The following is a 15,411-nucleotide window of genomic DNA, read 5'->3' as shown; positions in this document are numbered from 1 at the left end:
CAAATTTGAAAAATGCCCCCATAGCTGATTTATTTCTTTTTAGCTGGTAGCAACTCTAGTAGATTTAATGCATTCATTATGGGACTAAGAAGAAAAATCACAAGGAGAATAACTTTTGCCCTTTCCAGCTGTCCATGCCACTTTTCTCCCAGATAACACTCATCTGGTAAAAAAGGAGAAGAAGAAGAAGCGTGCACCTTCCACTATTGTGTGGTCCCCACTAGTTTCGAACTAGCAGTCCCTTTTTGCAGGCAAACAGCCCCACAGCAGCCACAGAGGTGAGACACATGGTACAGCTAAGCAGGCACAGCAGTCCTGGTGCAGAGGGCAGGTTCCTCTCCCAGAAGGTGGTGGGGAATGGTTGGGCTGGGACATCCTAGAGGAGAGAGGAGATGGTATCACTGCAGGGTACTCCTCACCACGCAAGCAGGAAAGTGGCAAACATCCCCCACAAGGTTGAGGAAATCACAGGTTTTTGCCAAGGACCAGATTATGGGGGGAAGGATGGTCACAGCTGTGAAACCAGTAGTTTCTGTCATCCTGAACAACCACAGGACTGTGAAGGTGGAGTTACTTGTAACTGGAAGGAGGTTATATTTGCCTTAAAACCATGGCCTGGGACTGGGCAGAACTAAGCTGATTTCCTGCATTTTTCAGTCCCCCAGGCTCTGAGGCCATTGTTCTTGGCTCTGGACCATCCATCTCTCAGACATGGGTAATAATATTCCTTAGACAACTCCCAAAAATATGCCATCAGCATGTGAAGTGACCACTGAAACACCTGACTGACGGGTGTGAGCCTGATGGGGTGACAATGAGAAAATCTGCCTTACCTTCGACTCTGGCTCTGGCATCCAAATTTCATTCTCTGAGATCTTCCCCATCCTGTGCAATATCTAGAAGACAAAATTATTTGTACTACATAAGAAACAATTATAACTCCCTCTACTTGCAGTTTTGGAAAAGCAGAGTGTGTCAGAGCAAGGTGACATCGACAAAAGGCATAACTATGACTAGCTGAAAGTGCTTTGAACCTGCAAATGTACAGTGATTTCTGCTACAGCTTCTCTAGACGTTTATTTTAGTTTTTTTAATAAGTAAAAATGCTTTCTCATAAGACAGTTTGAGAAACAGCAACGTGAGGTTACTGCCAAGTGCAGTGGGACACAAAGCTTGTTAGGAGTGATGCTGCTTGGAACACAAACTAGAAAGAGGAGATATACAACCCTGGAGCTCTCACAGCATGGAATTATGAAGCCATCTCTGGCTATTCAGCCAGTACAAAGCTCATCAAGGATTTTTCTTGAGAATAAACTGATTGTAACAATCATGTGGGTTCTTGGGGGCAAATTAATGTCTCCAGAAGACGCAGCTCACCATCTTTGTAACTACTGCTCACAGGCATGGAGAAGAGACAAATTAGTGACTTGAAACTGAACAAGAAATGAGGATTATAAGGCAAATATGACATTCTGTCAAACAGAAACAAAGGGCTGATTTCCTCTTACAAAAGAGCTCCGTGGCTGTGCCATACAGCAGTTGTAACTGTAATGTACACCCTCTAATGTTTTTTTCCCCTCCCTCCAGATTGTTGTAAAGGGGATTTCATTGTGACTGGGAACCCAGCCCAGTGCATGTCATTCTGAGGAGATTTAGACATTATCAGAGCTGCACGTTACGGATTCAGAAAGCTGAGCTAACGGTACTCTCTTGTAAAGGAGCAGCAGAAGGAACAGATCAAAAGTAAGAACAACGTTCAGATTTCCAGATAGCTGCATAGGAAATAGCTGTGAGCATTTGTAATGACTTCAATTACTTTTAAAACATGCAGTGATTAATTTGTTAGAAATTAAGGTAGTATATCTATGGTCAGCATCAGGTTGGAGGTGTTTTTCCCTCTAGACATGAGGTATATGGCATGAGCTCCATTCTAAGTCTCCAGTGCAGCAACATGCTGAGTAATATACTGATTTGGGTGAGATTCTTGGCTTCACTTTGTTCAAAAACTAGAGTAAAAAAAAGAAAGGCTTTGGTTTATATTGTTTCCTGAGATCCTTCCCCATCAATTGTAAGAGCCTTTGCATGAAATCAGACCCTCCAAGCTGTACTTAATCCTTTTTAGCCTTCTAATAGAGATGTTGAAAGCAAACCAATGGTCTGTACCTCTCTGGCTGCTCTCTCTCCTGCCTGCACAGCCCCCTCCATGTATCCACTCCACTGGGTAGCTGTCTCCGTGCCAGCAAAGTAGATTCTGTCAACAGGCTGGCGAATGATCCTTCAAAACAAATGGAGAATGTCAGATGACAAGTAACAGGAAGGCGATGATCCCTCTAAAAGCAATTTGTGGCTTTGATGGAGCTCTTGACTTCAGCTCTCCAGAAGCCCTGCAGACCTGGGCAGGGAGCATGGTGCAATAAGCTGTCCCTGCAGGACCACATATTGTCTCTGTACCCAAAACTCAAGACCTAAGAGAGACAAAATCTAAGGCATAAATCAGTGTGCCCTGCTTCTGAGCAAAATAATATGGGCCTTATTTTAGTGCTGGGATAAGGGATAATCCTAAGAGCCTCCAGAAATGCAGTGCAGCAGAGAGATTTATGTCTTCTGCATAGCAGCTTTGTTGTTATCCTGTCATTACAGTGGAATGTGAATGACGTTTTTCCGGTGACAGGTCACTAATATCAGCTTCTATTTGGAGGCTGAACTTGCCCAGCTGCAAGTCCTGCCAAAAGGGGTGGCAGCTGAAGGTCTCAGCATTCAGGGAGTTGTATTCACCCTGTAAGGTCATAGAAGCCAGTCCCTGAGCCATGCAAAGCTGCACAAGCATCCTAATCAACCCAGGCAATCATCCCTTTCCCATTGAGACATGTGCCTGGTGTAGCTCCTGATAAGGTTTCCCTGTCTGCATGACACCACCTCCCCCAGGTCAGAGGCCTCACCCATCACTACCCAAGTGTTCAGATACATGACAACAGGAGTCTGTGCATGAGATTACTTATTCCCACAACAAATCCTGGCTCAGAGACGGGGTGAAACCACATGTTTGACATGTTAAGGAGCTCCTGGGCTTCACCTGAACCCAATGCTCTACCTCTGCAGTCAGTGAAGTCTCTTTTATCTGTCCAAGATGTGTGGCCTCAAGGTCTTAGGAAGCTTTAAAGGGATCCACTGAAAATGCTGTGTAGTGGAAAATACTTTTAGTAATCCAGTGGGGAAAGGTTTCATGGCTCTATCAGATCCCTTTGTGACTGTGCATTGTTTCCTTGAAAGTCAAAAGAGAAACTGTGTACTTATTAAAGCAAATAGCAAGATTCTTGTTAGCCAGGGAGTAGGGGAGTGGAAAGAGGGTTGGAGTTCCCCCAGTATTCTATATATGCCATGAATTTGTTACACAAGGTGTATCATTGCACATGAGCTAAGACATGTAAATTAGAAAGCAAAGCACTCTCTGTCTTACCTTCCATAGGAATACATTATGCCTGGTGGGAAGTAGGCTGTGTAACAACCCCCTGAATATTGCTCTGTGCTCCAGTTCTTTTCTTCATAATGCACAGGCTGTAAGTGTCAGCAAACATTACAGAGTGAAACATTGGCAGAGAAATTGGAAATAAAAAAACCCAGATTTCTTTTGAAGAGGGAAAAAACCAGGCTAAGAATACCTATCAAAGGAGTGCCATGTCATCTGGCTAATGCTATCCATCTGCACAAAACAAATTTTTGTGCTTTTACAGAATCACTAGACTCCCACAGGGAAATGACAGGACAAATTAAAACATGCACTGCCTTCTCTTTTCTTGTACAGAGTGAGACTGGCAATTCTCTTCTTCCTGCACTAGATGCTGCTGCCCTCCCCCCTTGGGAGTACAGATTGTATGGCACAACATGCAATTTCAGGTACACATTTTAGGTACCAGGAACTTTGGCTTCATCATCCAGAAAAAAAAAGGAGCAACATTACTGTACAACAGAGGTGAAAACAGGCATTCATTTCTTACTTGTAAAGCCTCTTTCATCCCCAATGCTTTGGCATATGCCTCACAGATCTTCTTCTTCCTGGACAAAAATAAAATCAGTCAGAAAAAAAAAGGGAAAAAAAACCTCTCAGCTCTTGCTGTTCTTATAATAAAAAACCCAAACAAATTTATTGCAACACATTGGAAAGAAAGTTGGGTTTGGCTTTGTTTTTAAGTCTAATTTCAAGTTCTCATATTAACATACATATTTCAAATGCTGATGCCTAAATGTTACATTCAAAATGGTCCCAGGGAATGGAAAATGAAGGTTGATTTTGGCAATGAGGTCTAAAAAAATAAATCTTTGTACAGTTATTTTAGGATGCAGAGCTAATTCATTCTCGTGTTCACTGGTGTAAGACCAGAAGAAAAGCAATATAAATCAATGAAATCCCTACAGATTTACTATAGCTGAGAATAAAATATGAGTTGGAGAATACTACTCCCATTCCTAAGCAGAACTCCTCTTTCACTTGCACAGTACCAAAAATCACAGTTATGAAGTACTGTTTGTTTATTTCACTGACTAATGGAGATACCATAATTTTGTAAACACAGAAGTTTAAAACTTCTATCACCCAGGCTGAATGCAAAAGACACCCTAAACTATATCAGTGCTCCCTATATCCCTGGGGTGAAGCATCATTCAGTGGCAATGCAGCCTGGGAACATCTTCAGAAAAGTCTTCTTGGTTCATTCACAAAGAGACACAGAGCTGGTAAGTCATGGCATGGAAGAGTGGCCAGGACTTGGAAACTCAGAAATATCCCTAACTGGATGGATATTAGCATTAGCATCTCAACATGGTTATGCTGAAAGCTCAGTTTTTGCCCCAATTTCCAGTACTGGTAGTTGCATTAAGCATATGTATATGTAGATATGAAAACACATATTCACACATCCCGGAGAACCAACTTGCTTCTGAAATATTTACAGCTTCTGAACTCTTACCTCTCTTCCTTACTGAGATGGGCCAGTTTAACAGCCTTTCTGGTAAGGATGAAACTGAAAAGGAAATTTGGTATATCAACATGATGCAGCATCAGCACCTCAGCTGATTCATAAGCTCCTGCTTGAAATGACTTTATACAAGGATGGGTGAAGCAATTTACTGGTATATAACAGGCTTGACATTTTTCATCATACCTCAATATGTAATAATTACAGGTCACACAGGTGAAAAGGCCTGTGCAGGATACCCTGGGGAGTTAGTTGAAAGGGAGAGCATGCATTCCCAGAGGGAAGATGTGCAGGGCTGCCTGGCATATCTACCAGATGAGAAAGTTGCAGACTGCAAATGTTCTCAAAGCTGCCAGCACTGGCCTCATTTTGCTTCGTGGGAATGAACTCACCATCCCCACTGACTCAGAACAGCAAAGTTGTACCAAAGTAGGCAGAGACACAACAGTGTCCAGCACAAACCAGCCTGTGCTGCCCACCCTTTTATACCTGTGCCTCAATACCTATACCTTATACCCTCTCACATCTAGGTCTTATCCAAAAGGACTAAGATCCAAGTTTTCTTGAGCTTTTAAAGTCTCACAGGCAGCTGAACATACCACTAACTGTGTCATTTGGTGCTAATAGTGTCATGGACCATTCCTGTAAGATCTGAGGCTAGCATTTATACACCTTGAAGGAAACAGATTTGCTGATTAGTTCATCTGACCTTAGGTGAGACATGCAGGGAATGAAGTATGTTCCTGCTCTGTTTTACAAAGTCATATAAATCCACAAGGAGAAAGAAAGCAGGAAACTGTTTCCCATATGGGGTTTGGAGGAGGCTTACTGCTCTCAAGTCATGCAAGTTTTTAAACCCTGAACATGCCCATAAACATGTACAGTTCAGTAGAAGTGGCAAGCTTTCCTTGCCAAACACTTAAGGAGTAGCTGCCTGACATTTATATTGGCCTTTTTTGGCAGTCTCACCTCAGATTACAGAGGAAACATTTCTGAAGATTGTTTGTTCATTTGGTTTCACCTATTTTAAAAGCCAGTCAATGCTGATACACATTTTCCCATCTCTTTGTCCAAAATACAACTTTTTTACTTGCCAGTTTCTTCAGAGTCCTGATTTCTTCAGGGCACAACTGCTGCCCTGCTCAACCACCAGATGATGTTCATTGTCCTGCCTCAGCTCAAAAGTGAGAGGAGGCAAATGAGGATTTCTTGGACAACTGCTTTTTCATTTTGGCCCAGGTGCAAAACAAAGCCAAACATAAGCTGAATATAGGCTTACAAAGCCAGGTAAGAAAGGGATTTATTTACAAATCTACTCCACACCTAAAAAAAGCCATGAACTGAATGCTTAAAATGGACTACAGCTGAATTCAGCAACACCTTCCCAACCACATCCTTTGTATTAGGCTATTTGTAGCAGAACCTACACGAAAAAGCTTACACAGACTAGAGAGGCATAAGAGCCTTGGCAGAAGTGCTCTACCCCATCTATGCAGACTGTGGAAATGGGCAACACTGATGCAGCCTGGACATTTCCCCTCTTCTTCCTCTTTCCACTCACTCATACAAAAAGAAATACACATCTCTAACCACGGGCTAGAAGCTTTTACCCCATAATGGCAGGGAAGGAACCATCAGGTTTTGTGTCATCTATGGTTATTCCAATTGGAGATTCTTCATCCTCAATGATAAAGGAACCACAATAACCTAAATGAAAAAAAAAAGCCAAGATAATTGTCAGAGAAACTTGTTGATGATCATTGTTTCTGATAGTAACAAGCAAGTAAAATGAACCATAAAAGGAATTGTGCAGTAATTTCTTTGTCACCAATAATAGTTACATGTCTGAAGTATGACAGTCCCTCTACTATCTTACCTCTGACTGTGGGAAATTTTCCACACAGACTTCTAAAAGTCTTTTAAATTCATTATTACTTAGTAAAGAATTTCTGTTGATTAGCTTTCTATTTTGGGGGCAATAAACATTAAAAATAAACTGATCTAGCAAGAACTCTGGGGATTCATTCCATGAGTAACTTTTGCCAAAACAAAACCCAGTGTAATTACACCTAGTCACTGCAGGCTCAAATTTACACTCTGTATTGATTTTGTTGATGATAAGATTGTCAGGAATGGTGCCCCATAACAGAAATTATGCAGCAGAAGCATAGACCATCTAATCTAGTACCATACTGGGACATGTTTCAGATGAACATGCAAAAAATCCCATCTAGAAATCAATGTGTATAAACATATAAACATGACTATATTTCTGTCTAATCCCAAGAGCCAGTTTATGCCCTGAAACATGCAAAATTTTACTACTTTGAGTAAGAAATATTCTCACCATTCTCACTATCGTTACAAAGGAAGTGGAAGCTAATCTGTTCATACAAATAGTTCTGAAAATGGTATCAGTTAAAGCTGAGAAACACATGATGTTGCAGTATGGAAAAAATATCTTGAGTTAAACAAAAAGCTAACCTACTTTTCCCAGTCCTCTGAGATATCAAGTCTGCAGAACAGAGGATTAAAACCAGGGAAAGGTCTTGCTTATACCTTAAGCTCTCCTTGTCATCTGCTGTAAATTCTCCTTGGCTGACCTAACTCTATCCCTGGCAGGGAGAAGCAGGGAGCTGCTGCTGCAAGGCCACTGTTTCTGTGCACTGCAGCTTCAGCAACGTTTCCCAGAGAAATCTTGTTTGTCCTCTTTGTCATCCCTCCTCAGCTAGCAACAATGAGATCTGAGATCCCACTTGTGTCTGGACTGATCTCTGGGACAAGACATGGAGGCAAGCTCAGAGGAAGAGTTCTCCTTTCTAGGGAGCTTTACTTTACACTGGTCTTTTTGTTTGGTTTTGGGGTTTTGCACATTTAACCCTCCTTTGGATTTATTCCCTGACTGACAGACAGCAGAGCTTTAAAATTTGTGTAGCATGAAGCTACACAAGGTCCTTCACTTTCCCCACCTACCTTTCCTTGCCCAGAAGGCTTCTCTGTAGTACATCATGCATTTGATGACACTCCCCATGGGCATACGCTGAATTAACTGGTTTCTCTTTGGTGGCAGCTCTGGTTTGTAATGAATCTTCGTTGTCAGGATGGGAGGGATGGCACTGATCACATACTTGCCCTGAAACACAGAACAGAGTCAGCACAGACAAGGCTTTCCTCTCACCTAGCTCACCCTGCAGGACACATTTGAAAGATGCTCTTAACAGTTATTAACAGCTTTCCCACACCTGACTCAGCTACGTGGCTTTCCCACACAGATATTTCCAGACAACCAAATAATTCTGCCATTTCAGAAAAAGGAGCTGGAAAAACATGCTATTTAATATTTGACAGCTTTCTGGACACTACAGGACCAGACTTGAAATTTGGCAAGGTGGGGAAATGGGACAAGACAGATCTTATGGCCTAGGTAAAACTGCCTTTTATCATTCCCAGGAAAATATGAACCACATTTGTCCAAATTACAAGATGTTAAAAAAAACCCAAAACAAGCTTGTGCATGTTCACATCATGAGCTGATGAAGCATTCCATAGCACCACTGCACAGAGGCAAAATCTTACTAAAGGTGTTTGAAATGTCTTTTTTCTGTTGTGCTGCAAATCACAAACTTAGATATGAACAGGAAGGTTATTTTACTTTTTTTATTCTCTTGGTCTCAGTGCAGAAGTAAAATGTAAAAATATATAAACACAGAAGAAGGCAGAAAAGGCAGAGTAATGACAGAAACTAAGGAGCAGAACACCAGGAAGAGACCCAGCCATAAATAAATCTGCAAAGCAGGTTTCACAGAGTGTCAGCATAGTCTGAGAAATAGACACACACCAATGGGTACTCCTGATTGCATCTGGCTAAGAGCTACAGCAGATGTATTCCCCAACTAAATGCACACTCCACTTTTATTCTGATCAAATTACCTCATATATCTCATGGTTTAGAGTCTCCACAATGACATTATCACCTGTCTGATCGATACTGATCACAGGTCTCTCCAGTTTAACTTTGCCTTTGAGGCGTTCCATTATTTTCTCCGATATCTGACCAGAACCCCCTTTAAACTTCCTCTCCTAAAAAACAAACAGAAAAGAAGCACAAACAAAAAATCACCAGCATTAATCACAATGACATGGAATATGACTTCTGCTCACCATCATGAAACTCCAGGCCAAATCTTCAGATCCTGAGGGTGCATGAAGAGACACAGACTTTCAGAAGAGCGAAGGCATAAACCAGAGCCACAGTAAGGATTGCTGACTAAACCACTTTTGCAATGGTTTCCCTAATTAACTGGCCTGAAGACTCTTAAAGCTTAGAGAACACATACATATAATGCAGGTATTCTAGCTAGCATAAACATATCACTTCATTAAAAAGTGGGTTTGAGTATTTTACCCATCACGATGCTACTAAAAACCTCATGTGTGACAAAGAAACCAACTTGTATCTGCACAGTGAAAGACCAGAAGCAAGACAGATCTTTAGCTGGGCCTAGTCTCAAGTGCAGCACTTTATCTGTCCCTGGGAAGGCACAAAGACACTGCTGTCTGGAAAAAAGCACAATCTGTGACACATTTCCCTGCGATGTCTGCGCAGAGGCTCAGGGGAAGCACTAACTCTCTTTTATCTACCAGCCACTAGCACTATATCAAGCAGCTCACTTTTACATATAAGATGTTGGTACTGGCAGGGAGGAAAGGACCCACAAATTCTTGTGCTGAAAGACACAAATGGCTGCCCAAGGAAGTTTTCTAAGACTTGTCATGGCCACTAAGTCAGAAACCCTTAGTGACTTTGCTCAATGGGTACTGATTGGGGTGATGGAGAGGGAAGCATGAGAGCAATCAAGACAGCTTGTCCCATCCAGGCACAGAGAAAAGGAAGTACTCTTCCTAGGCTAGCTTTTCCATCTCCACATATCTTGTATAGCTATGAGTATCCTGAGATTAATTTTATTTTTAATTCTTGTTGTAACATCTAGCAGTTACTGACATGGGACAGCAAATGTGGCTGAGGGGCTCCTGAGGGGGAAGGCTCTTAGGTCTGACTGCTACCTCAGGGCAGCATTAGCTCTACTGAAATCCTTCCAGATGTGGTTGTCTATTCTTACCCCAGACATTCATGGAGACTGCATCTCTCCAGGCAACTTCTCTTGATGTCTCCCAATCCCAGCACACTGAGAAGGGTGTGGTACTGTCTCCACTTCTGCAGTTGGTAGCTTTAGTCTGAAATGCTGCCTGTGCTTTCTGAGGCTGTGCTGACTGAGCTAGAAGTCTGCTAAAGGTGCCAACATACCACATCCCAATTACTTTGACAGACCTCTCTTTTCTGAAACTTCACCCATAACAATCACCTGGAAACCATGATATTCTGCTGGCACTTGCCATGGCCAAGGCCAGGAATGGTCTGAGGTAGCTCATAAACATTTGCTATCTACTTCCAACTCTTGTCATTAGTGGCTCAAACACTAAAAAACCCCATATTTCACTGTGAACTATACTTGCTTTGAAAAGATTCCAGTGTGCTAAGTAACCTATAGAAAATAAATTGGCAAAAAAGCAACAAGTACTGTGTTGAAATGAATGCAGAAACACCCCAATTGTTTAAATTGTCCCAATTTACCCCAAAGCCTAGCTAAGAAAATTCCTCATTGTACAGAGTTAGTTGAGAAGGCTGTTTCACCCCATGAGAACACAATTGTCTCCAGTGCCACATGCACTTGCTGTTTCAGCATCTTTCCATTAATTGCAGGGCTCTGATGGGTCTAACACTCCACTTGCTCATTTTGGTTGAGATGAGGAAGAATATGAGACATTCTGTACCTGACCCCCATTGGTGATGGAGAAAATCCTGGATGTGCCCCCACACTGCCTCACATACCACAGGAACCAGAGAGCAGAGACTTCATGAGGCTCAGACGTGACGTTGACGTTCACAAAGAGAGTGGCAAAATCTTTAACAGCTCTGCATGAGACACAAGAGCAAAAAGACAGTAAGAAAATGTGACTTCCTGACTTCTTTCAGGATTTTCTTTGTTGTTCTTGATAAGGGCTGCTCTTCCAAAGTCAGCAAAGTCATGGTGATTTATATCTGTTTGATTTTTAATCTGTAGTGAGACTGTTTAAATAGGTTTATACCAGCACCTCCCTCCCAAAGTATTTACCTGTTAAGTTTGAAATCACAGTGATTTTGCCTTAACTATGTCTTTAAATAGTTTCCCAGCTGCTGTTCCTTTCATCAGAACAAATATTTTTCTCAACAGAAGAATGTATTTGGTAACCAAGTTAGTGAAGCTTTTCTGCATTTCTTCTCCACAGGGAGCTCATTGGGTACAAAGATTCCAAGGTCTGATGGGTCCTGAGGGACTGGACCAGCCACACAGCCAAGACATTCCCCATCTCCTACGTAACTGCTGCACAGATCTTTCATGAAACCAAGATCAGACATGGTAAACAGCCCAGAGAAACCAAATTGTCAATCTTTGCCATAAATATAAGAAGGGGGTCATCTGTCTACCACAATGACTTCCTTGAAAGTAAACAGAGATACAGCAGCAGAACTGAGGACCTGAATACTCCTGTTTCTTTCATTTGTGGCTACAGATTGCTAAAGAAATTGAGATCATTTTGCAAACAAGGTAAAAGGACTTTGACTTGGATGAAGTTTCATAAAACAACTGGAATTTATAATGATCTGCTAAAGCGAAGAACTTTGCAAGTTATCTGGGCTAAAATATGTAACTTATAAAGTTTTATAACCTCATTTCCCTGAGGATGAAGTCCAGTCACCCCTATTTAATTAGCCAGGACATGAAAATGTCTTGCGCACATGAACCCTCTGGCAAAATCTTGAAAGCACCAAGCCACTAAAGAGTTGGAGCAGGTTCAAGTCTGAGAAACATGAAGAGAGTCTCCAGATGCTGATCTGTGACACATGACAAACCAATCTTCTTATAGAATCTTGACCCAAGCCACACAGAAAACGCAGCAGAAGAGCTTTTCTGTTTAGAGCACTACATTTTTTTGACTAAGTGTACAAAAATCTATCTTGGCTTTAAGATCTAAAATGGGTTTTTACTGAGTTCTTGAATGTGTTTGAGCTAAACATATCCATTAAAACTGGACTGCCACAAAACCACTGGCAGTAGAAGCTGCCTTGCAGAGAACCCTGTCACAGGAGGGATTGCTATAAACCCAGTCCTGCTTATAGCCCACCAGCTCCCTAAGAGCAACAGTAAAAACTAGAAGAGGAAGAGCAAGTGCACTTGCAACTGAAAGGGTAGTTCAAAGTAACAGTTTGCAGGCAGATTGCTGATAAATCTAATTGTCAAGAATACTACAGTGCCACAGATAGCAAGAGAAAGTCCAAATGGCTGTACTGCATATCATATGGAGCTGGAGTAAGATTTTAAGCCAGCAAAATAAATTTCAAATGGAAAGTTTTGGTCATGAAGCTGCAGGCACAGCAGTCAGAATGAAAGGTCAAACAGAGCACAGCCACAGGAATAAAAGACACTGAATACAAGGGAGGAGAGTGTTACAGAATAGCACAGGGGCCAGCTAGTCTTTAATGCCACTGTCTAGCCAACCCAAACCTCACCTCAAACAGCCCCTGATCTCTCACTGCCTGTACCCCAGAAAGCCACTATCATTCTGCAGCTGGATTTCAAAGTGAATAAGCAGTTACATACTTGGTCCAGCAAATCTTATTTATCAGCTCTTTCATGGTCATTTTGTCCCATTCTTCAGCATGTGGAGCATCCCATGGTGCTTCAACAGGAATCTGGAGACAGGGGGGAAATAGTCAATAAATTATTCAGTACTTCATCATTGCCTGGTCATAGCTAGTTACTAGCACAGACTTGATTGATATGTTGGCCAGAAGTTATTTTTGTCCCCTGCACATGGCTGTCAGTTTGGACTACATTCAGTAAATGGAAGAGTTTCCATTCACACCTTTGGGCACGAATTGTACCATGGCCACCAAATCTGGCCTTGTCTGGCCAAAGAACTGTATCCACATGTTGGGACTCATCTGGCCTTCATTTTTCCAGAAATGAGGTGTCTATTCCAATTCAGTTCTCTTGGTGTCCACTACCAGTTTAGGGGAAAATTACTTCTTCAGTCAGAGATTCAGTCAGTTCCAAGACAGTTATCCAAAAGCCCCTATGTCTCTGTTGACTACAGAGTGAGGAAAAATACCTGGATACTACTGAATTATTTTTAGACAGTTAAATCCTTAATAATAGTTCTTGGCATGTAAGTAACATGACACTATCATATATCTGAATCTTTTGAAAAAATGTATTATTTGACAAAAGAATGTGCAGTATCATATACAAATTTGATTCTGCAAAACCACATTAACCCAATGAGCTTTGCAGGAGTACAGAAAGTTATGCTTCAAGGTTATGGTAAGATAGAGCCCTTGGTTTGTAGCTAGATTATAAGGCAACTGATGAATATTTGAAAGACAGTGCAATGCTCCAGGGGCTGCAGTTGTACTGCTTAAATTTTGAATTTTAAAATAAATTTACTGTGAAGACAAACTGGAGCCCAGCTTAGGCAGCCACAAAAAAGAATCATCTTTACTCAAACAGCTGTCACAAGGGAAGGGAAAAAACCCTTCTCATTTCCCAGCTCATGGAATGGCTTTCCCTGTCATAAGAACATACACTGAAGTTCAACCTCTTTTTTTTTTCAGATATCTTAGGCACCTCCAGATCTTTTTGTCTCTTCTCATAGACTAGTTTGGGTTGGAAGGGATCTCTAAAAGTAATCTATTCCAACCTCCTCTCAGTGAGGAAAACCTACTATTGCCAACAGTTCCTGGGCAATATAGATATCCTTCCTCATGGTTTGGAGGGTTTTGTTTGTTGATTTTTTGTGGCCTGTTTTTTGTCTTATATTAAAAATATATTAATGTTGGGGTTTTTTATGTTAAAGAAGCAATAAAAAAAGCCTGCCAGGAACAAAAAAAAGCCCTAAACCTAATTTGCTCACAGTGACATGAGCATTGTAGGAATCATACAATTTACACAGAATACCTCTTTTCCCATCTTGTCCATGGTTCTCCAAAAGTTATTGTAATCCAGATAAACTAAGGGATTCCATGTTGAAGGGCAAATACCTGTGAAATTCCGTGACTTTCCCTAAAATGAGAACATAAACAACTGAAATAGAACAGAGCATATCTCCATTACTCAAGAACACAAAATTCTCAGTCATCACATGGTTGACCTTTTGCTCCAAAAGACCTAGTCGGGTTTTTTCCTTTTTTTTCTCTCCCTGCATATGCATGAAGTTAAGTACAAGGGAAAAAACAGTTGGACTGACATTAACTAGGACAATAATACTTTTTAATTTTTATCAGTAGGGATGGGACAGGAACATTTGTTCTGAGCAGGTTGTCAAATTCTGGGCTAAGGAGACTTTAGCAATGGCCAAAGAGGTAATATTCCTTGTTCCTAAGCATTCTTCATCATGACATATGAATGAATCTAGTATTTGCCTGCTTGCTGAAATGTGCATCCTAAAATTTGCCTAAAACTGAATGCATTTTAAACTATCTAAGCACCTTTGTGGTACACCTCACCTATAAAAAGAAAATATACCTCTTTATTGTGCCACGGACTTTTGGAGAAACCTAGCCTAAAAAAAATTGCCAAAAAGAATGTTTTTGCCTGCAGGAAGAAAAAGATCATACACTTGCAAAAGTGCTGTCAGTACTTACAATGTGTATGACACAGAGCTGCAACAGGAATAGACTGTTTCAGACAATCCTGTGATACAATGATAAGTGAAACAATCTAAGAGCAGCTGTTTCTTCATGATAACTCTAATCTGAAAGAGAACTGCATGAGCAGGCAACATTTTCTCCTAGTAAATTGCTTTGAACCTTCTCCCATGTAAGTAAGTGTCAAAATTTCTCATCAGACTTTTCTACTGTTTGCTCTTCCAGATGTGCCAGAAGTTTGCATGGGGTCACATGGCAGGATGCAGCATGACAGGTAGGAGCTGGTGTGCTAAGAAATGTACAACCTGCTTTTCAGTGCAATGCACACCATGCCAGACCATCACACCTGGCACATAAGAGTCACAGACCAAGCCAGAGGCTGCAGTGCTGCAAATGCAGGAGATGGTGACCCAGGGACAGGGACACAAAGCACGAGCCAAATGCACCTTCCTCACACTTGGTGAGAGAGTATTTATCTTCCCCTCTGATAATTCTCAGATCCCACTCCCAATAAGTTAAAACAGAATAACAACACTTCAATCAGGTGCTTTCTGGATTACTAAATGTGAGCTTTAAATGAAACCTTCTTAACGATGGTTTCATTTTAAAACGAAACCCTCATTAAAAATGAAAACCCAGTTCTCATTACTGCCAGTAGTTTCCAAAGCTCAATACCTTTGGGTATGTCAGCAG

The 15,411-nt window shown here is 41.3% G+C and overlaps 1 protein-coding gene across 1 annotated transcript; it reads right to left on the bottom strand.

The window, feature by feature from the left end:
• Positions 1 to 220: 220 nt before the first annotated feature.
• LOC103810781 (amine oxidase [flavin-containing] A-like) lies at positions 221 to 14,182 on the bottom strand. Its single transcript, XM_009083702.1, is given in 12 exon segments — positions 221 to 376; positions 834 to 896; positions 2,164 to 2,275; positions 3,458 to 3,555; positions 3,996 to 4,053; positions 4,965 to 5,018; positions 6,584 to 6,680; positions 7,947 to 8,106; positions 8,904 to 9,053; positions 10,806 to 10,947; positions 12,674 to 12,765; positions 14,030 to 14,182. Coding segments are annotated over 12 exon segments (1,335 nt in total).
• Positions 14,183 to 15,411: the final 1,229 nt, after the last annotated feature.

This window comes from Acanthisitta chloris, unplaced genomic scaffold (genome assembly GCF_000695815.1).
Source record: "Acanthisitta chloris isolate BGI_N310 unplaced genomic scaffold, ASM69581v1 scaffold16530, whole genome shotgun sequence".
Lineage (NCBI taxonomy): Eukaryota > Metazoa > Chordata > Aves > Passeriformes > Acanthisittidae > Acanthisitta > Acanthisitta chloris.
The sequence above is the reverse complement of the archived record's forward strand: the minus strand, read 5'-3'. Positions and strand labels throughout refer to the sequence as shown.